This window comes from Artemia franciscana, chromosome 4, assembly GCF_032884065.1.
Source record: "Artemia franciscana chromosome 4, ASM3288406v1, whole genome shotgun sequence".
Lineage (NCBI taxonomy): Eukaryota > Metazoa > Arthropoda > Branchiopoda > Anostraca > Artemiidae > Artemia > Artemia franciscana.
Window position 1 is genome coordinate 53,377,476 of NC_088866.1, and position 22,332 is coordinate 53,399,807.

Here is a 22,332-nt window from a genome sequence, read left to right on the forward strand (position 1 = left end):
TTGGCATAGTTGCTTCTATGTGCTACCTATATAAATATTTTAATAGATGTCTCAATAAGTGAGCAGTAGACAAAGCACCACCTAACAAAGAAGAAATAAAGTAAATTCCTGTGAGAAAAGAGGAATACCCATCTGAATTGCTTCATTAAAGGCATGTGTCATAAATTAGCTGGCCCACAATAATAGTGAAACGGTATCACGCTTCCACATGGAAAGCATTTAATGATTGTGGAAACCATGCCACTTTGAAAAGCAGCCTAGCCTACTTTTTTGTATCATTCCTATATGTGGAAACTACTTTACTATGTGTGCCCCCTAATGTTCAGTACCATATATACTAATTCTTATTTAATAGCAGTATTTTTATCGCTGCCACTTTTTTAGCTTATTGTTTGCTGTTAAATTAGGCTAACTAAGTCTATGCTAATAAGAAGCAAAGGCCCTGCTATTAGTGAAATGGTATCATGTTTCCATGTGGAAACTGTTCAGTAATTGTGGAAAACATGCCACTTTGAAAAATAGCCTAGGCCTACTTTTTTATATCATTCCTTTATGTGGAAACTACTTTACTATGCTTACCCCCTAATGTTCAATACCATATAGGCTATAGCCTACTAATTCAAATTTAATAGCAGTATTTTTATTGCTGCCACTTTTAGCCTACTCTTTGCTGTTAAATTAGGCTAACTAAGTCCACATCAATAAGAAGAGAAGGCCCTGCTATTAGTGAAATGATATCATGCTTCATGTGGAAACCATGTCACTTTGAAAAATAGCCTAGGCCTACTTTTGTATATCATTCCTATATGTGGAAACTACTTTAATATGCTTAACCCCTAATGTTCAATGCCATATAGGCTATAGCCTACTAATTCAAATTTAATAGCCTAGCAGTATTTTTATTGCTGGCACTTTTTGGCTTACTGTTTACTGCTAATTTAGGCTAACTAAGTCTATGCTAATAAGAAGAGAAGGCCCTGCTGTTGAAAATAGAATTCACATTAGGGGGAGGGTTGTAGCATAGTGTTGTAGGCCTACATGAGAAATCAATGCCCAGGTGATCTAAATTTTGTAAAATAAAGGGAGAAATATGCTAAGAAAACAGTTCATAGCTGAATTCATAACATGCAGGATAGGCTAATTGTAGTTAACAGATTTTTTATGCAGCCCTGCTATACTTTACCCCCTCCCAGTAAATATATCATAGTTCATATTATTGACTTACCAATAAGGTAAATACATCACTTGATGCCTTTTTTATGCTCCTTATGATTATATTAATTGCTTCTATTGCAAGTTCAAATTTAAGCACAATTTTTTTTTACTTAACCTAACCTTATTATAAATAATTTTTCCACTAAGAAAATATAGCATTATTTTGTCAAAACTGGCCCATAAATCATTCTTTAATTGAAGATTTGTCATTCTTAAGAGCTAAATATGAATCAAAATATTCCTTCAGAGGTCAGAGTGGTCATTTAAGAAACATAGATTTTTGAAAAAACCATTAATAAAAAGAGGTAAATAATTATGTGTTTATTTTCTTTTCTAATTGTTATAGATTGGTCTCTGATTTCTCAGTCTAAATCAGTAGAATGACATCAATTTTTTTTTCAAATGTTTATTAATGAAATGTTGAAAAAAAGTGGAAATTCGTGCCACTTGAATTGACCACAGAAATGTATGCTGAGGAATTCTAGACTTATTTTGATACATGCCATCCAATCATACTTCCACAATTGGTTTTTTATAAATCAAATTTTTTGTAGTACAACTCTCTTGCTTAATGCTGAATCTGAGCCAATGTTTGAATTTTTATTTCTGTTCTCAACAGACATGTTGAGATATAAATGCTTACATTGAATATCTGGAAATCTCAAGATAAAAAAAAATTATAAATCTGCCACAGCTTGAAAAACTGAGCATTTAAATTTCCAATCTATACCTATTAAATGCAAAAATCACAAACATGTAATTATTTATGTTTTAAGTAGTATTTCCACTCATACTTAGTTTGAAGCAGATACCTGGTTGCATCTTTATTGGATCTCATATTTTTCTGATTATTTTGGTCTTTATTTGAATATTTTAGGATGAATAGAAGAGGAAATATTAATGAAGAGCTCTAGACTAACAGCATTAGCCATTATAAATGTTCACTGAGACAAGTGAAATTTTTATTAATAAATTCTGATAGTTTTGTCAAAGTTGACACTTTTTATTAAAACATTATTTAAAATAAAATAGTGACTAGTTAATGGTTTATTATCTGTACTTAAAATGCTTGTTTGAAATTTCTTCTATACATGTCTGTCTCTTTGTTCTATTTTGCTTGTTACACCCCCAGAAGAACTAATATTTAATTTTAGTACATCTTTTATGAATATAAAAGTTATATCTTAATCCTCATTTCCTACTCTTCATTTCTATCATAATTGCTGAGCAATGCCACAAACTTAGGCAACATGCTAAATGGTTTAACCTGTGTCACAGAGAATGTATGACCCCAAAAGCTCAAATCACTTGCTATAGTGATCAGAAGTGTAAAGGCAAAAATTTATGCAGGAAATACTAAATATCATTTTTTTTTTTAGATGCTGAACAGTTTTTTGTTTCATTGCAGGGTAGTTTTTATAATGTACTTTTCTTATTGATATTTTTATACCATTTTTGATTCCAACAAATTTATTAAAATTTTAGCCCTCACCAGATTTTAGATTAATTTGTGACTATTTTCACTACCTACCTACAATGCATAATTGGTGAGGTTCCTTTTAAATTGCTGGTATTTCTTTGTTTGCAAGTTTATCAAAGCAACCTATTATGCACTCAGTGCTAAAGAAAATCCTGGATCTGCCCATGCTTCTGCCATCTAGTCTACTCACAGAAATGGGATTTTAGAACAACACAGAAGTTCTATGGGCACTTGTAAACTTTCTGATTTCTCCCAAGAATCACAACTGAGAGTTTGATAGCCTATTACCTTTCTCTTTCATTTAGTTTTGGCTCATCACTTGTGTTCTGTTCAGTGCTTCCACAATCTCTAAATTTTTGGCAACTTTATAGAAAATCTCACAAAAAGACTTAGGCCTAGGAGCATCAAAGCTTCAAATTCAGCCCTGCTTGGATTATATATTTCCAATGCATTCTGCCACCCATTACTTGACTTTATGGTTTGTTTTGTCATAGTTGCTTCAGGCTGAAACAAGAGAGATAGATTAGGAAAATAGATACCAGATATCAAATTTTGGTTATATATTTGCACATTAGGGAGAGGGAGGGATATACTATGGTGAGTCTACGTGCACAATCTGTTAGCTACAATTTTTCTGCATGTTGAGAAGTACAAATTGATTATCTTAATATGTTTCCTTCTCTTCAGATCCATCTCCAGGTAAATACCTAATTTCAAGCTATATCAAGGGTTTATTCCTAAGTATAAGACTTCCAAATCTTTAAAATCTTATGCATTTTGATAGAACAATGTTATGAGCCTCATAAAAGCCCCTTGTGTATTTCCACAAAAGATCTATTTTGCCAGGTTTTTACCCCCACCACCTTATTCCTAAATTTAGTCCTTTGTTTCCTATTTGGTGTTTTGATTTTGTTCATTTGCATTTTTTTCTAAATGTTGTCATTCATCAATGACTAGTCCTTAATGCCAATCTGATAATATAATCAAACAAAAAATAACCAGTACAATGGGAAAATTTTAGATGCTTGGTTTTGCTCTTTGTAAAAAGGGTGAAATCCTAGATGAGAGACTTTTTGTTATCATAGGAAATAGTTGTATTAGAAGAATTAAAACTTAAAATGAATTAAGAGCCTAAGTTGTGATTTTTGAAGCTGTTTACAACCTCCTATCAATTCTCCTTCCTTGTTTCAAATGCTTACAAAATTTTACAGGGAACAATTTTTCTGATTTTTCTTTATTTAGGATACCCAAACACCCATAACAATTAATCAGGCAACAACAGGAGTCAAAGTCCCAATATTGCATGTAAAAGACAAATATATCTATAGGCTACCTGTCTTAATATTAGATTAAATAAAAAACAAGTTTTTTTAAGTGCAAGTAAGGAGCAACATTAAAACTTAAAACAAACAGAAAATTGTTCCATATATGAAAGGGGTTGTCCCCTCCTCAATGCCTCACTCACTCTAAACACTAAAGTTGTTTATTGTTTTAAAAAGTTGAGTAGAGAGAAAGAGTCAATCTTTAGCATAAAGAACAAGGTGTTGAGGTGGGAACAACCTTTTTCATATATGGAATAATTTCTGTTTGTTTTAAGTTTTAATGTTCCTCCATACTTGCAGTTAAAAAATCTTGTTTTTTTATTTTGGCTCTGCACATGAATAATTAAAGCAAAATCTGCAGATTAATTTATTTTTTGGCTAAATGGCTTTCTCATAGTTTTAATTGGATGGTTTTGAGAAAAAAAGGAGTGCAGGAGTAGGCCTTGTTACCCTCCAATTTCTTGGTTATTTAAAAAGGCAACTAGAACTTTTAATTTTTACAAACGTTTTTATTAGTAAAAAAATATGTAACTTACAAATTAACTTATGTAACAAACTTCTATATTTGGATGTTTTTATTATGTATATGAGGGGGTTCACCCCCTTGTCAATACCCTTTTCTTTAAACTAAGGCTTAAATTTTTGTCCCAATTCCCTAAGAATGACCCCTGAATCACAAAGGCCATAGAATAAATAGTTGTGATTAATAAAATTACTTTAGCATGAAGAGCAAAGTATTAGAAGGGGGGAACCCCTTATATGCATCATAATTTCTGTTCATTTTAAGTTTTAATGCTCCTTACTTTCAGTTGAAATTTTTTTTTCATATTTATTTTTTCATTGTCTTTTCAAAAAATGCTAAAAAATCTTGCACCCCCTTCTTGGAAATTTGTTTCCACATTACGAATTCCTCCATGGAAAGTCCCCCCCTTGCACAACCTTCTCCCCCCAACCAAAATAATCCCACTGAAAGTGTCTGTAGCCTACACTGCCCAATAACCATTACTATATGTAAATACTGGTCAAAGTTTGTAACTTGCAGCCCCTCCCATGGGGACTATAGGGGAGTAAGTTGTCCCCAAAGACATAGTTATTAGGTTTTTCAACTATGTTGAATAAAATGGCTATCTCAGAATTTTGATCCTGTGACTTTGGAAAGAAATGACCGTTGGAGGGGGCCTAGGTGCCCTCCAATTTCTTTGTCACTTAAAAGGGCACTAGAACTTTTAGTTTCTGTTATAATGAGCCCTCTCATGAAATTCTAGGACCACTGGGTCAATATGATACCCCTGGGAAAAAACAACAAATAAATATGTATCTCTTATCTGTCTTGTGGCAAAAAAATGCAAAATCCCACCTGCTGTAGGGTTCTCTGATATGCTGAATATGAAGGTGTGATTTCCATTAAGATTCTATGACCTTAAAAGGCTGTTTCCCCTCTATTTTCTAAAATAAGGCAAATTTTCTCAGGCTCGTAACTTTTCATGGGTATGTCTAAACTTGATGAAACTTGTGTATTTAAAATCAGCATTAAAATGCGATTCTTTTGATTTAACTATTGTTATAAAATTTCTGTTTTTAGAGTTTTGGTTACTATTGAGCCGGATCCCTCATTACTACAAGTTTGTTACCACAAACTTCAAAAAAATAGGCGTCTCTTTAATTTTTGCTTGTGATTTTCATTCAACATATGTTTTGGAAATGCCTGTTTGTAATAGTGGGATCTATTCTTGTATCTCAGATGTTTTGCTTCTAACCCTTATAAATCAGTATTTAGCAAACTTTTGAGGCTCAATAAACTTCCCTCCAGCCTGGTGCCTGCTATATATTCAGTTCTTAAAGTTCCATTTTTATACCTCCGAATTTTCCAAGTTGCAAAAGGTCTTGGAAGCATTCATAGAACCTTCATTCACCTAAATCAACTACTTTCCAATATGGAAAAACTTCCTGATTTAGAATATAGAATTTTACCAAAAATTGCATAGAGGAAATGTTTAGGCTATACCTCTGTCAATCTTAGGAAAAAGTATGGATCAATGTTTCCTTCTCCTAATTAATTTGCTTTCTAAAATATAAGCATATGCCTTGATTTACCTGATAATGATATTTTCAAATGTACTCATTGCTATCCTTCCAAGTCCAAATAGCCCTATGCTATTCTGTCAATTTTGCCAATTCTATGGGTTTGAATTGTTTTTGTTCTGATCAGCATTTTATTTGTAGTGTCATTAAGAAAAAATAAGCAAAATCAGCAAATTTCTGTATATAGCCTGAGATTACACCCATGCTCAGTATAGGGGGGGGGGATTTGTTTGTTTTGTCATTTTTTACTCTAATGCATTTACCTTCCCCCTTAATGTCATGGGTATTTGGTAGAATTGTTTATGTTTGGATTAATTTGCTTGCTAAAAGGCAAGCTTGCCACTTGATTCACCTTGTAACATTTTTTCCCAAATAGACTGGAGTATTTTTTACTGGTCTTTTTTCTCAGTTGAACTACAACATCAGCTAGAAAAAATGAATTATACAATTTGATTCCCTATTTACTGCTTTTTCAAATCTATCAAGTATGCAAGATTACATCACATCCCACATGTGCACAATCATTGCATAACACCTGTGTGTCCTCCCAGTTACACTGGGGATTCCCTATGAGGCCCTAACCTCTACTATGTCATGTGAGATTATGTTATCCTTAAACATAAGTAAACATTCTCTATTACATGACATTAAAAGAAAACATTCCCTATTACATAACAGTCATATCCAAACATTCCTTATTAAATAGCAATTAAAAGTAAACACTCCCTATTACTTAATTAATGCCTGTATCTTGAAGAAAACATGCCTTATTAAATAACATGCACCTGCATCTTGCCCTGAGGGAATCACTGTTAACCCTTCTTTTTTCGTCTTAAATCATTAAAAGAAGAAAAGAGTAGTGGCTATGTGCCTATTTATATACATTATGCTCCCACTACTGTCAATCTTAAAGTCCCTTAGAAACCCCATATAAGGAACCCTAGGCTCCCAAGATGCCATCACTAATCCTCTGAAAAAATTCTAAATCCTCAGATTTTACAGAAAAGTACCATACTGGGCATCAAGAAAGACCAATCAAATTTAGTAGATATGGGAGAGGCATTGGAAAGGACTCCTGTATCTTGAAAAAAACTTATGAGGTATGATTGGCATAAAACTTACCTGTGAATAATGGACAGTTGGCATAATTTACAGCCCAACTCAGGAACTATGTGAATATATAATTCCCAGATGCCTATTTATTTCACCTTACATCTATTTTGTCAATACTGACTACCATGCAATTCTGATTAGATGCTATGGAGATGCCCAGGGACAAAAAAAATCAAGGGGCATGTTTACCCTTCAATTCATTGTGTGGCCATGCCCACACAAATAGACTGCACATGAATCCTAATACTAATGAAACTCCTGTTTTCCCCAAAAAAAATTCACCCAAGACTCTTCCCCCTCATCCACCCCAAAATTTCCTTTCTCAAAACCCTTCACACTTCATTAGAAAATGCAACATATTTTCTTTCCATTCTTCATTTATCAGGCAACTGTATGGGCAACTCTTGATTCTAAACCTTCCTAAATGTCTTCTTATTCCCTCAAGTGGCATAGAATTACCTCTTAAGAAATTATCCACTTAACATCATCCCTAGATAACCCAGTTTTAAAATATACATCCTCTCCCTATATCTGTTTTACCCTAGAATACAAACTAAGAGAGTCAGACGTTTTGATCTGGCACTCCAACTTCTGAATTTTCTGATGAGCTATAGTTAATTTGATTCATATATTATTTTTGATGTTGTCAATAAACCCTCCTCTCCTAACCTTACCAAAAATCTTCTGACACCCAAGCGAAAATTGTGGGTATCTATAATCGCGGAGAAAATTATTTAGTTCTAGGCTAATTACAGTAAAAAGAGAATAAGGAATCTGAAGTTTTCTTCCTTTAACAATTCAATGATATTGATCATGCTGTCATGACATTTTTCAAAGAGAATCAATGACTTTAAGGCTATAGAATAACCTGGCATAGGCTTAGAATGAATTTCAATTGGACATCCATGGTTACAACAGAAAAAAAGCAATATAATCTTTCCAAAATAAAGATGGAAAGAAATTAAAGTCAAAATCAATCACAAAAGTTGGTAAAGTCTAACTTTGTAAAATCCAAAGCATTTTTTTTTTATTCTGCATCTATCCTTGCCAGGATGTGAAAGGGGATACCCTAAGGTTGTTCCAAAGGCTTCTCTCTCAAATTTTAGCATATAATTTAATTTTTGTGTGACCTAGAGAAAACTTAACTCCCTTTCTCCTGAGATTATGGCCTATGTTTACCACGTTCTAGCTTACTGTGTGTATAGTTCAACTTTGTCCTCACAGTTTTAGTAAAATCCGAAATAATGTTTAGGAAAGTTTTAGGTCAATTCAATTTAGTTTGGAATTGAAAATTTTAGTATTAAATCAACATTTTCTTTAGAAATGTGACAGTTTTTTGTATAGCTTAACAAAATTTGATATAAAATTTTGATTTCTGGGTTATTCTATGGATGCTTAAAACAGATTCCACATGATTTAATAGAAAAGAGGTAAGTGACTTGACTAGAAATCAAGTAATGGATTTTTTCTGCCTTTCTTCAACATCATGAAGTATATAATTGTATGAAAAAGAATTTTATTAGTTGCACAATTCTCAAATACACCCCCCTATCCCCAAAAATTCCAATTTTTAAGGTCATTTTAAGTTCCCTGTTAAATTTTTCATGGGGGGGGGGGGTTGGTGTTATCCTTTCTGTCAATTTTCGGGGCTTTTTTCTCTGTGCCAGTATCCCTTTGGAACAATTCACCCAGGATGATGTTCTTCAAAGTAAGTCCATATGCATGATAGATTGATAGGCTATTTCGTATTAATAACCATGGTGTTGAGCCTGATGTTTATTTATTATTTTAGCTTCTGTCATGTTGGGTTCTATTGAAATCCCACTGAGGGATACAGATGAAGTCATTGAGTTGGATGTGGACTCCCTGCCAGATGCTAGTGAAGTCATTGGTATTTTAAAACAAGAACAAACCCAACTAGGCTTATGGGTTACATTAGCTGTAAGTATTAATGATCATGTAACTAATTAACCAGAAGCTTGCAGGTCATCCAGTTTGTCTAAAAACAAATCTATCTACCTCATATTGTTCTTACCAACAAGATAAGGTAATAAACAGTTTTTCTATTGACATCTTGATGATTTTTTACAATAAGATTCATTGAGGTAGATCTCCAGTTCAATCCTACCTGGATTTCTCACTGATCTTGTTGACTCCTGCTTTGAATGAGGCAAAGGTTGCAAAATTGACCATGGGCTCAGAGAAATTTGACATAAAGCATTGACAATAAACAAGTATTGGCGATTGCTTGTCTGGACAGGTTTTGCATTAGGCTTTGACCTTTTATGTGACTAGACTGTGATGGGCTTAAAATTACACTCAAGAACCAAGCATTTAAGATCTTGCTTGCCATGATCACACTACCCTCATCCTTCTGATGTAAGGTTTTGTCAATTAAGGGCATTAAAATAGTTTTTTTTAAAAAAATTTAAGACAAGGGATGGTCTGTTGCTCTTCTTTGGCTGCTGATCAAATGTCAGCTATTTGGGTATGAATTTTGGAGCAATACATCTCATACCCAGATTGTCTCACAAGGTATGTTAAACAGGTGTTTACAAAATTTCTATAATCACAGAAAACGTGGATTGTCTGTCAATGATTGCCTCTTGTATGCTTGTTAAGATTCCAAGTGTTGTGCTTTTTTATGGTCATCCCAAATGCCTGTCACTGACCTTTTTTTCATCCATGCTTGACGCATTTGTGTCACATAGCACTTCTACTTCGAACCCATAGTATTGCCAACAAACGCCTCCACAAGTATGCAAGGAGCATATAAAGCAGTTTTTTATCCTTGAACCAAATTTAAGTGCAGGCTCTTTGCTCCTCAGATTTGAAGAATTGCCAAAACACTGAAACACAACATTGTTGAAACTTATAAAACTTGGCCTCTATCTGTTGCAGCTGTTGACAGGGGTATCAATTCACGAAAATATAAGGAGGGGAGAAAGATTTTACTAATAATAAAAAAGAGATAGAAAAAGGTGCTATCAAAGAGGGGGGAATTGCCCTCTTCCTACCAACCATAATTGGTGCTAATAAAGATATTTTCTCACCTAAACTAGCAGTGAAAGGTCACATTAAAAGGGGTTTGCATGCAGATTTCGAATTCTCCAAGCATTTGGCTTGCCTCCAATGTTATCAATTTGAATCTGAAAGGAACTCAATAAGACTCAGGCCGCATGGACTACTGCAACAAGGAGTGTAGTAGTAGTATTATTAATTTATTAGGAAAAATATCAGAAACAAAATTTATTGTTTGCACATCAAAAGCACTGCTTGCCAAGGTGTGTTACTAATAAGAAAAAAACAAAGCATTTATATTTTCTAAGAAGTAAGAGGGCGAAACCGTATACCAAAAAAAAGAAGTTAAATTAATATTTTATATGCAATAAAACTACATAACATTATGATCCCAAAGCAAAAATATTGAATCATTTTTAACTCCATCAATCTCAATTTGTTTCAAAGGTCTACTTACCAAGCAACCCCACATGGAATTGAGATTTAAATTTACTAATGGGCAGTTCCATTAGTGAATAAGAACATCTGGTCAGCAAAATGGACAAAAGTATTGACAGTGGTTGTTTATGGTAATTGAAATGGGGACATGTGACATTTTCTGTCAAAGAGAGATTTGCAGCTTACATGCTTAAACTCAGCCCACTGTATCAGCTGGTTTAGTCTATTTTCCTATATATTTTTTGGGTCTCAATATGCTTAAAAGGTCATTTTCAAAAGGAGGTGAGCTGGATGTAAATCCTATATCCAAGTGAATTTCTGTTTTTACGCTGGATTTGTGAAAGGAATATATGTTTTTGCTTCCATCCTCTATTAATCCAGTTCTTGTTGAAACTGATTAAGAGCCTTAGTTCAGCTTTGCCTTTTCGACCAGAATAAAACTGGATATAAAATCCCCCTTTTTATTGAAAAAAAAATGGTTGTTTTCTCAATGATGAGACGTGAACATAAGTTCAGCTCTCATTCCTGTGAAATTGAGCCCCTAGAAGATTCTATTCTTTCTTTTCCAGAAAAATGTCATTTTCCAAAAAAAGCCAAAGAAAATTATCTTCAGTTTTTATTTATTTTTGTTAGTTCGATTTTGATTGTGCTAAGAATTTGATGTCTTAAGTGAATAATAAACCAAACAGAATTGAACTAAAGGGACGAAACAATTTTTCATATCTCTCTATAGTGAGAAATATACTCTTTATAGCACATATATGCTGTGGGGGGGGGGGGTTTGGTATTTTGGACAATGTTTATACACTGATAACAACACGGGAATAGCTATGACTGAATGGACGAATACTTGTGCGTTAGCTTTTGGAGTAGCAAGTCTATCTCGAGTCTCAGGCAGATTGACCAAGTTTGAGAATTGACACATGACTGTTAAGTCACCCGGGATCATAGGCAAATAAGTGTCCAGCCAAAGCCTAATAGGGTTTTTACTCGTAATAATTCAAAAATGGAGTTTTTGGTTTCAAAATTGCTATTGCTCTATACTTGGTGCTTATAATATCTGTATCTGTGAAAAGAAACAAATTAGTAGGTTATAAAATTTTTAGGATATCTTTTGAGTTACTGTAATCTAGATGGTGTTTGTTTTTTCTCTAAAAATATGCCGAGCTTTCAGTCTGGTCAAATCCACCTTTTAGTTGAGAAAAAGGTTTTTACAAGCATTAGATTGACGAACCCAAATTCAAATATCATTCTTGTGAAAATGAACCCTTTGAAGATCCTGTCGTTTTTCGTTTTTTTTTTTTTCTTCAAAATCAGTCATTTCCTATCCCTCTTTAACTAGTAATAGTTGAAAAATGGAGTATTTTGTTTCAAAATTATTTTACCATATCTTTGGTACTTAGAAAATGTGTAACTGTAAAATTAGTAGAATGTCTTTTGAGTTACATTGACCTTAATGGCTTTGGTTTCTTTTTCCTTTGAAACTATTTTGAACTTTGTAGTCAAATAAATTACTTTTATAGTTATCATCTATTATCTTAATTGATGTTTCATTAAAGGGACGTGTGCGAATGCCCCCTCCTGAATCCTAAAGTTTCCCACATTTTTAGGCAATTCTTATTCTAATTATCAAAATATTTTTTATTATTACCCCCCCCCCCCCCCCCTGTCCAAAAAATGTTGTATGTGCCTGTCTTTTTATTATTAATAACAAAGCAGTAATAAAATTAGTAATTTGATTATTATTATTAATTTATTCATCAAATTTTTTTTTTCTTTTTAAGCAGAATATTATGAATACATGAGTTTTAAGTTTGACTTTGGGTGTGTTAATCAGGTTTGACTATAAATCTATTAAATCAGCTAAGATGCATCCTAAGTTAGAATTCATTGGAATAATAAGATTACAAACATTTTCATTCGTGAGAAAAACAAAACAGACGCTAGTGACTGATAAAATCGCAAGCACTCAATGGTGATATTGGCATCACATGTTAATTTTACATAATTTTAAGCATGCACAAATTCGTGCTTGTAAAATTGTGATTTGAGAAAGCAGTACTTCTTACGAAAAGTCCCTTGAATTATCGGGACTAGAGTCGCTCCACAACCACCGCCAAAATCTTGTAATCATATTTGGACAATGCATTCTAGGAAGCTTAAAACACAGGTGTATCCTTTCCACGAAGCAACCCTGAACATACTCACTAGAAGACAGAACAAGTTGACCCAGTTTACTGCTGCCCAGCGCGGTATCAGCATTCTTTTAATCCTTTTTTCGTGGGCCTGTTCAACAGTATAAAGTAATTGTAGTTTTTTGTTTATGTAATTTTTGTGTGCCTTGTAAACAGATCAGTTTTAGTGCTTCTTACTGCTCTATCGAGTGATTCAATAAATATGTGTATGCCTTTGGTACGCTTAGGGAAAGGTTGCCTCCCTCGCGATCTGTGGTGCTGGGTCTTTCCCGGTATCAGAAGGGGTAGACGGCAAAAAGCTACAGTTATAACTATGTCTGGAGAAGGATGCAGTACTATCCAGATCGCCTGTGGAAGATTTTGGTTGGCAGTACTCTTTATGTCATCATGAAGAAGTACCATTGATGCCTTATGCACCAGCAGGCGAGGGAAATCTAAGTAAGTCGGTGAGAAATCCCCTGGGAAGAGGACAAATAATAAAACATGGTCTGTATATATGCCATTATTCTTACAACTATTGTATATCCTATGATTAAATGATTCTTATTGTCTTTCAGGTAGAATATTACAAACAAGGCAAGATAAATGATTTTGTGAAAATCTTAGAGACCGCCCAGACTGATGCAAAAGCTGACTACAAAGAGTGTGAAAGGGATCAAATGCGTCTGTTTGATACCCTTGCAGCCTATTATGTTCAACAGGCCTCCAAGGAGAAACACAAGGATAAACGAAGAGACCTGTTTACCAGAGCTACTCATTTATATACTGCTGCAGATAGGATAATTATGTACGATCAGGTTAGTAACATTTTATTTTAAGAATTAGAACAACCTCCATTGTCACCTATATATGTTTTTTTTTTGGGGGGGGGGCATAAATAACAAGCAGCACTAGGATTCAAACACCTTCACGGATCACTTTCACGGATTTCAAGTCTAGCATGCTAACCACTTAGCTAGGACGGGCGATTCTCTCTTGGACACAATGGCTAGTACACGTTTTACAGATGAAGGATGACAGATTGCCCTTTTTGAGCATTCATCTAGAGCCAAACGAAAGTTAAGATGGCTTGGAGATATTTGAAGGATGAAGGATGGCAACATGCCAAAGACGTGAGAGGTTTTTTTGGTAGTCTATGTGGGGCTGAACGAAAAGAAAGTTGTATCTGAATGGACCAGGAAGAGGTCTCAAATAGGGACTTAAAGGAAGTTGGAACTTCTTGAGAGGAGTAAAGAGACTGAAGGCTTGAATAGATTGGGGTGCAAGAGGAACATTTGTAGCAGTGTTGTTCTCAGTCGGTACGGTGCTGCGTTTAGTGCTTAGAGGTAGTTGTAGTACTGCTTATTTGTGCATCAAACTCTTTTATTATTGTATTGAACTTACTTGTTTATGATATATTTTCTTTTTACGAGCAAGTTTTAGCTCTGCTTATATATACAAAGACTCCAACAGTGGAGGGAGGAGGAGGGAGGGAAGAAAAACGTTGTATATTATTAGACTATAAATTTTCTGTGGCAGGTCTTCTGGATCAACGTTGAGAAAGGGCTCTTCTTTTCCTCTTCATGCTCTATTCTAGTTAGTATCTCTTGCTCTAGTTTTTTAAAACCATCTATATTCTGGCAAAAATTTTCCAGGGTGATTGTCTAAGGGAGAAAAAGTCAAGAAAAAAAGAGAAGAGAAAAAGCTAGCATAAACCTTTTAAGGGTTGTATAAAAATTATGTCATTTTCACATGTTGATAGATAGTCTATTATCCATTTTAGGGCACTATGAATGTGTCACGTGGTTTAACCGAATGTTTCAGTATTTTGTTCTTTTTGATCTTCTAAAGGAGGTACTTTTACCCCTTTAAAACATGTTTCAGTATTGCCTATAATTTTTCTGTTTCTCATAGTTTTTATTTTTATTTGGACAATGAGAAATTAAATTTCTTTGAAACTTTGTTTACGCATGCATGTTTTATTACATTTGATACTGGTGAGACGTACAGTTATACGACTTATGAGGAGAGAAATAAGCGCTGACGTTTTTTATGCTTATTATTTTTTATGTGTATTATTATTTACATTTTTCGGTTTCATTACATATATATATATATATATATATATATATATATATATATATATATATATATATATATATATATATACGCATATACGTATATAATTTTTTGCTTATGTTTTTATTTATATGTTTTTTTTGTGTTTGTTTGACGAAGTTTTTTCTTTTTTTAGAACCATCTTCTTGGTCGTGCTTATTTCTGCCTTATTGAAGGTGATAAAATGAGTCAAGCTGATCAGCAGTTTGGTTTCGTTCTTGGTCAGTCACCCAACTGCTTACCTGCGCTGCTTGGTAAGGCTTGCATTGCTTTCAATAAGAAGGACTATAAAGGGGCGTTGGCTTTTTATAAAAAGGCGTTGAGGAATCATCCGGATAGCCCTGCTTCTGTTCGTCTTGGTATGGCTCATTGCTTTCTTAAACTTGGAAACCATGAAAAAGCCAGGTTAGTAGTTTAATATGATGTAGCTTTATGACCCAAAGTTTCTTCCTTTCTTGAGGAAAATTGAAGTTTAAATCTGAGATTGAGTATAATCAATTATATGGTACACAGTATAGTATTAGAGTGTAGTTCTACTATATTTGACTGACAAAAAAAAACCTCAGAGCCATGGTCACAAAGAAAAAACAGGAGAAAAACATACAAAAGCAATTAAGTGTAAATTAAACCCTTTGAACCAAAAGATTAAAACTAGAAAAAACATTCAGAAACAGTAATATAAGCAAAATTATCACATAGCACCCTCTCGGTGGGTCATGCCGACATAAATGAACCATGCCAGATTCTTAATACTAATAATAGCCCATTTCCCAACAATTTATCTGCCCACAGGTCTTCCCTCAAAAATCTCAAATCCCTTAATCCTAATTATCCCCCCTTCTCTCTCCTCACATTGGACGTCTATAAGGACCATTCTTCATTCTAACCTTTCCAAATATCCTCTTCCTACCTCAAGTCGCATAAAGTTACCTTTACAAGAAATTACCCATTCAACATGATCCCTAGACAACCCAGGTCTATAATATACCTCCTGTCCCCATGTCTTCTTTACCCTAGAATATAAACGAGAGAGTCACTGTCGTACCTTACACCCACTGAATTTCATGATCATCGGAAATTGAATTTACCTTCATCTCCTCTATTTCCCTACCCCTACCATAACCCTCACTCCATTCACCCGATATTCAAGACAAATCTGAACTTGCCTTAATCTGCCCCATTCACTAATATTTTCTTGCGTCTAACAGAGACTTGTCCAATATTTCCCTCACTAGCTCATGGTTTCCCATGATTAGCCCAGGCTTCACAATTTTACTCACTAACTAAACCATTAAAGCTTCTGCTTAATCCTGACACCTTTCTATAATACTTTAACTGTAATTTTTCGGATTTAGTACTCCTATCAAAACCCGAACCTCTGCTCCATACTCCATCGAACATCTAATCTTTGACTGAAATACCAGCTTCTGGTGTTCAGGCCAGACCGTTTTCTGGTGTTTATACCACTAACTAAATCATCCAAAACTACTGACATGAAGCAACTACTTGAACCATCTTTCCCCTTATTTTCAACTAACTCTATATGCTTATTTCATGTATTTTATGTATATACATACTTGTGTATACATGTATACTTAAAGATTAAACTTGACTTCGGAAGTTCTATGACATTCCTTGGTAAATATTCCGTGATTTCAATACTGAAGAAAATCAACTACCAGACCTCTGATACTATGTTCTTTTAGATTTGGCAAAGATAAAAATAAAAATCGGTAATTATTTATAAAATCAAAATAAGTGACAAATAAAGTAGTCACAAAATATGTAACGCATGTTTAGTACATCTAAAAAAAAAAAAATAGTTGCTCTTTAAAAAAACCATGAAATAAACCTTGAAAATAAAACTGATCTACAGTTGGTAGGAAGACAAAGAAGAAATGTCAAACGAATATTTCGCATATCCTTATGCATTGAAATACAATGATCTAAACCCTAAGACTTCAAAGAGAAAAAAAATTAAATTAAAAGGAACAAAAAGAAACAATCAAACCAATATATATATAATAGCTCCTCCATGAGTAGCTAGATTTTAATTTTAGATTTCTTCCTTTTATTAATGTTATTATGGCTGGTATTTTTTATTTCCCTACATTAAAGAACCCTTGTTGAATACGTTTGAACTATTCGTTTGAATATGCTTGTTTCTCTTTCTATGGACCACAGATCCAGTTTGTTCAATTTTTTTTTCGTTTTTTCAGTGGCGTCAATTCACGAAAATATGGGAGTGTTAGTGATATTTCTTTTTTCAGTAAAAATTCTAGGGGGAGTGTGTATATTTATAAATGTCTTGCGAAGAGGGAAGGGGGAAAAATAAGAAGGGGAAAATGCCCTAACGTCAAATTGACATAACTATTTGGTTTTGTCATGCTAGGCCGGCTCGTCGTTAGATATTTATTAGTCTTTCTTTTGTCCATAAAAGTTTTACTATTTTTCGGTCTATCTGGCTATAAACGGTTTTTCTTTCGTGAGCACTGTTAAAAAAAAGCTGGAGGCGGTAAAACATGATAGCATATATAATAAAGGCGTTTATAGCACATATTTTTACTGTTAAAATATCAGTTATTTCATAAATATGGATAAATAAATTTGTATGGATAAAAAAAGCCTCTCCTAAAGTATATATATTGGTGCCTTTGCTCGAAGTAGGTATGCTTGATACCATAAGAAAAGCAAGATTCTATTATATTGGTGATTTTTCATTCGGTGCTCTCAAAACTGCCAATGATACTACAATCTTACTTTGTTGTTGGTAAAATTTAGCTATACATGATTGTTAAAATTTGTATCAGTTTTAGGATTAAATAGAAAAAGATTTTTTTACTGAAAGTAAGGAGCAACATTAAAACTATTTAACCGAGCCACATTAAGCTGTATACCTGGTGCTCCCTCTCGTGAGCAAAAGGTGCTCCCTCTCGTCGAAAAAAGCTACAAATGCAGGAGATGTATATGTCCTTTTTGAAATGCTGCATTTGTACTCCAGTCTTTTTTTCGTATAATTCACGCTTTTGTTTATTGCTACTTAAAAGATTCTTCTACGCCTTATTGCAACTGGAATATAAACAGAACTATTATTTTCACAGTTGTTAAACATCGTAAATTTAGTGTTTACTTTGGCTATCCACTGCTGCTACTAAAAATCTATAGCAGTGTTGAGATACTTGAAGCTAACATAGTGACAGAGACTCTCTATGAGATTCTCTATAGTAGAGACTATAGAGAGACTCTCTATATTCTCTATAGAGAGAATATAGAATCTCTATAATTTCTATAGAATCTCTATAGTAGAGACTCTCTATAGTGACAGAAGGCTCTCTGAAGCTTCTGTTTTGGTCACCTCCAAAGTAATATATAAGTATTATAGTCATTTTTATAATTTGTTTTAGCCTATTTGAGGGATGTAATTATTTTTTTACTTGCATCTGTGTTTTTAGTGATCTATATTCGTTGCATATTTTATAGACATGTCCAAGTTGTTCTTCCGAATATTCGTACTAGTTAGAATCGAGTCATTCCTTTAATAACTCGCGTGCTTGGCTGTATATGCATTTACCAAATTTACTTCCTTATAACAATAATTTTAAATGAACTGAATTGATTTATTTACAAACTACTATAAAACAAATATCACCTTAAACAGCGGTTAAAAGACTGCCGCAGCCCTTTGGTTCCCAACCAATTATTCATTTATTGAAAAAAGAAAAAAAGACATTTTTTTTTTCATTAAAAAATTATCTATTTTTGACTAAAATACGGTGCTCAGTCCCCTAAGTGCCAGTCGTAACATTATTCCAATTTTTTTTTAGAGCAAAATGTCCTACCTTATTAACTTATTAACAATTAAATTATTAGTAGAGCAATGGTGGAAAACAAAATCACCTTTTTTTATACCTCACAGGATTGTCTTTGCTTATATTTTATCAACTTTACTCCCTGACTTTAAGCAGCTTACTTTATTAAATTAAAAAATTAAGTTAACCAGGAAATTAATGAGATCTGTTAATTCGAGGTTCATTGTAATAATTCATTTTGCAAGATTTCCCCAACAGTATATGCAGTGATTTCAGTTGAAAGGAGAAGGGAGAGATGTTGCCTGCAAGATTTGTTTGCCTCCCTTCTAAATTTAGAAAAATATGTTTTTAGTTATATTTTCATGGAAAAGTACCTTTTTTGATAATGTCATTGAAAACAACCCAATTGCCTCCTACTACTATATTTTGAAAAATAAATTCTCCATCTCCTTTAAATTTTCGGGATTTGGTCTGACTGAATATAGCCATTTGTTGACAATTTTGGCTTCCTTGGTCAAAGCCAAAAACTTGTTAAATTAGTGTTTTGCGTATTGACCTGTACTTAAGGATAGACTTGTAATAAAACCATGCTCCAAGGTAGATGTGTCTATCTTTGAAAAAAAAGGGGAAAAAAGTTTAAATTGTAAACTCAAGGCTAGTTTATTAGATGCTGTAATCAACTTCGTGTCCATCTTTTTATTTTGTGACCAGTGGCTAGTTCTCTCTTCCTCGTAATATTTATATCTTATTTATTACAAACGACAGAAAATAAAGTCAAATAGGTGCACAGAAAAATACTAAGGGCTTGAGAAAGCTAAGTAAACTTGAACAGAACGGTATGATGCGATTTTTCAGTGAGTCACAACAGGGATTATCTGTAATACTGACAAATGAAATTTTACTTTAAACTTACTCTCCTGAAAAAACTCAAGAATTGAATTATCCCATTTAGATTGAACGCCACAGAATTCATTGTGAAGGAAGAAATCTGTATTAATGCTTGTTATGAATTATTCGTGAATCTAATGCTTTAATTTTCTGTGTTTTCAATATTGATTTTTTGTTTTTCCAACGAATACTATTTTCATAAAGACTAGGATTTAGTACTTCGCTACTTCACCCGAAAAGGATTAGTTTGCTGAATAACGTTTAGCTTACCATTCATTTGTTGCTCTTCCTCTTCTTGTCTTCACTTTACGCTGTTTTTATCTTTGTTTTGTTGAATTGCTTTTGAGCATTCTATTGAATTAGATCCATCGTGCGTTGAGTTCGTCAGTATTCTTTCATTGCTTCTCCTCTCTTAACTTCCCCTTCATGCTTTTTTTATTGTTTTGAGACTTGCTTTTGAGCGTTCTATTGAATTAGATCCGTCACTCGCTGGATTCGTCAGTATTCTGCAATTACTTCTCCTCTTTTAGCCTCAACTTTATGCCTGTATTATCTTTTTTTTCTTGCAGAATTGCTTTTTTTTCTCCTTTTTATCATCTACTTTTTTTTGCTTTTTCCTTTTTTACCTTCCACTTTGCGTCTGCATTATTTTTTTTTGTAGAATTGCTTTTGAGCGTTCTATTGAATTAGATCCATCTTGCGTTGGAGCATTAGTGGGCTTGGCTATCATGGAGCTGAATCAAAATGAAGCAGAGAGCGTTCGAAACGGAGTACAAATGCTTAGCAAAGCGTATTCATATGACTCAACCCATCCCATGGTTCTGAACCACTTGGCCAACCATTTCTTTTTCAAAAAAGACTATGCCAAAGTCCATAACTTGGCTTTACATGCCTTTCATAATACTGAGAATGAGGCAATGCGAGCTGAATCTTGTTATCATATGGCAAGGGCCTTCCACGTCCAGGAAGATTATGATCAGGCTTTTCAGTATTATTATCAGGCCACCCAGTTTGCAGTGCCATCTTTTATACTTCCTCATTATGGCCTTGGACAAATGTATATGCACAGGTGAGATTTTCTATTTTATTTTATTTACCAACCAATTAATACCTATACTACCTAAAATAAAACACAAGGCTTAAAAGTAGAGTAAAATAAGGGGAAAAAGTGTTTGCACAAAATAGACCATGTCATTGCGAATAAGATAACATGGAACAGAATAATGTACAAAGTAATAGAAAATATTGTGCAAAGTAATACAAAATATTGTATATACAAATACAAAATACAAAGTATTACCGAATAACGTACAAAGTCTACTGATCTTTATCTTTACTGGCCAAAAGAAGGGCGAAAAAGAAGTGAAAAATTAGACAAACAAAGAAAAACACTTGCATGATGAAGACCATACTGCTCCAAATAACGTAAACGTGCAAACAAATAGCCTACAGGTTAAAAAAAGCCGATTAAGTGTTACCCAGCAACTCCTGACGTTAATTATACAATTCTAATTTGAGGTTGTAGTTTTGACTTTCTTTTATCTCTGTTATCTTCACATTCGACTGAAGATGAGAAAAAAACTACTATGCAAAGGTACTGTAGGTTTTCACGTATATTTAGAAAATATATATATATATATATATATATATATATATATATATATATATATATATATATATATATATATATATATATATATATATATATATATATATATATATATATGTTCCATATATTAACATAGCTCTATTCATTTAAGAATTAGTGAAAACTCTTTAAGACAAAACCGTCTGCTCTAAGAAAAAGAAATGATTGAAATAAACTAAAACTTCAGTTGAAAACCGAAACTATGATAAATTAAAATTTTGTTCTTTTTAGTTTTTCCAGTTCTATTGGACAATGGTATGGTGCTAGTAATCTCTAATGCTCATTAAACCCCAAACATACTGTTAGGGTATTTGAGCTACCCCACAGAGTATAAGATGAAAGTATATATCATCTCTTATAAGCGATGAAATATAAGCTTATCTCTCAAAAAAAGAAAGTAGCCAGTGATATCAACTATTACCCTTACTTTTTAATTGCTGAAAATTCAAAAAACTAAGATTTTGCTTAAGATAAGAGGGTTTCGGGTTAGATGTTAATAAATTGGAACTTGAATTGAAATTTATAGTTTGTTAAATTAAAGCTATGCCTTGTTTCCATTATTTTAGTTCTGCTGGGTAACGTTTATGTTTCGTTGTGTATGGTATAGTATAGATATAAAGTATAGAATAATATACTAGTATAGATATATAGTTAAATAATATATAGTATTTACAAAGTTATCAGTTAAGGATCGGGAGTTATTGGTCTAAAGAGATATGTATAGTTGAAAAGCAGTGTTTTCTTTTGTTGTTACAGAGAGTGTTTCGTTATTCAAGTTTGCAATGACAACAAAACCTGACAAATCCTTTGACAATGGTAGATTAATAAAAAAAATATAATGATAAAATGTGTGTTTTGGTGATTACTGCCTTGATCAAAACTAAACATGATTTAATTTAGAATTTTTTCAACTTCCATTTGCTTCCTTGATAAGACTGTTTTTTTTCTTATTCGGGGTAGGGGGATGCCACCATTATTTGTAGCTTTGTCATGGTGTGTGTGTATGTCTATTTTTTGAATTTTT

The 22,332-nt window shown here is 33.2% G+C and overlaps 1 protein-coding gene across 3 annotated transcripts in view; it reads left to right on the plus strand.

Moving 5' to 3' along the window:
- The first annotated feature begins 38 nt into the window (after nucleotides 1-38).
- LOC136026588 (RNA polymerase-associated protein CTR9 homolog) overlaps nucleotides 39-22,332 on the plus strand; it is a 42,147-nt gene continuing 19,853 nt past the window's right edge. The window contains exons 1-5 of one of the 3 annotated variants that reach the window (XM_065703296.1): nucleotides 39-151; nucleotides 9,005-9,153; nucleotides 13,424-13,663; nucleotides 15,100-15,368; nucleotides 20,322-20,729. In XM_065703296.1, the coding sequence (XP_065559368.1) occupies nucleotides 9,013-9,153; nucleotides 13,424-13,663; nucleotides 15,100-15,368; nucleotides 20,322-20,729 (1,058 nt within the window). In that variant the 5' untranslated portion in view covers nucleotides 39-151; nucleotides 9,005-9,012. Of the gene's footprint in view, nucleotides 152-174; nucleotides 194-287; nucleotides 307-9,004; nucleotides 9,154-13,423; nucleotides 13,664-15,099; nucleotides 15,369-20,321; nucleotides 20,730-22,332 lie in introns of those variants that run through there. The other 2 variants (XM_065703299.1, XM_065703298.1) reach the window with 2 other exon arrangements.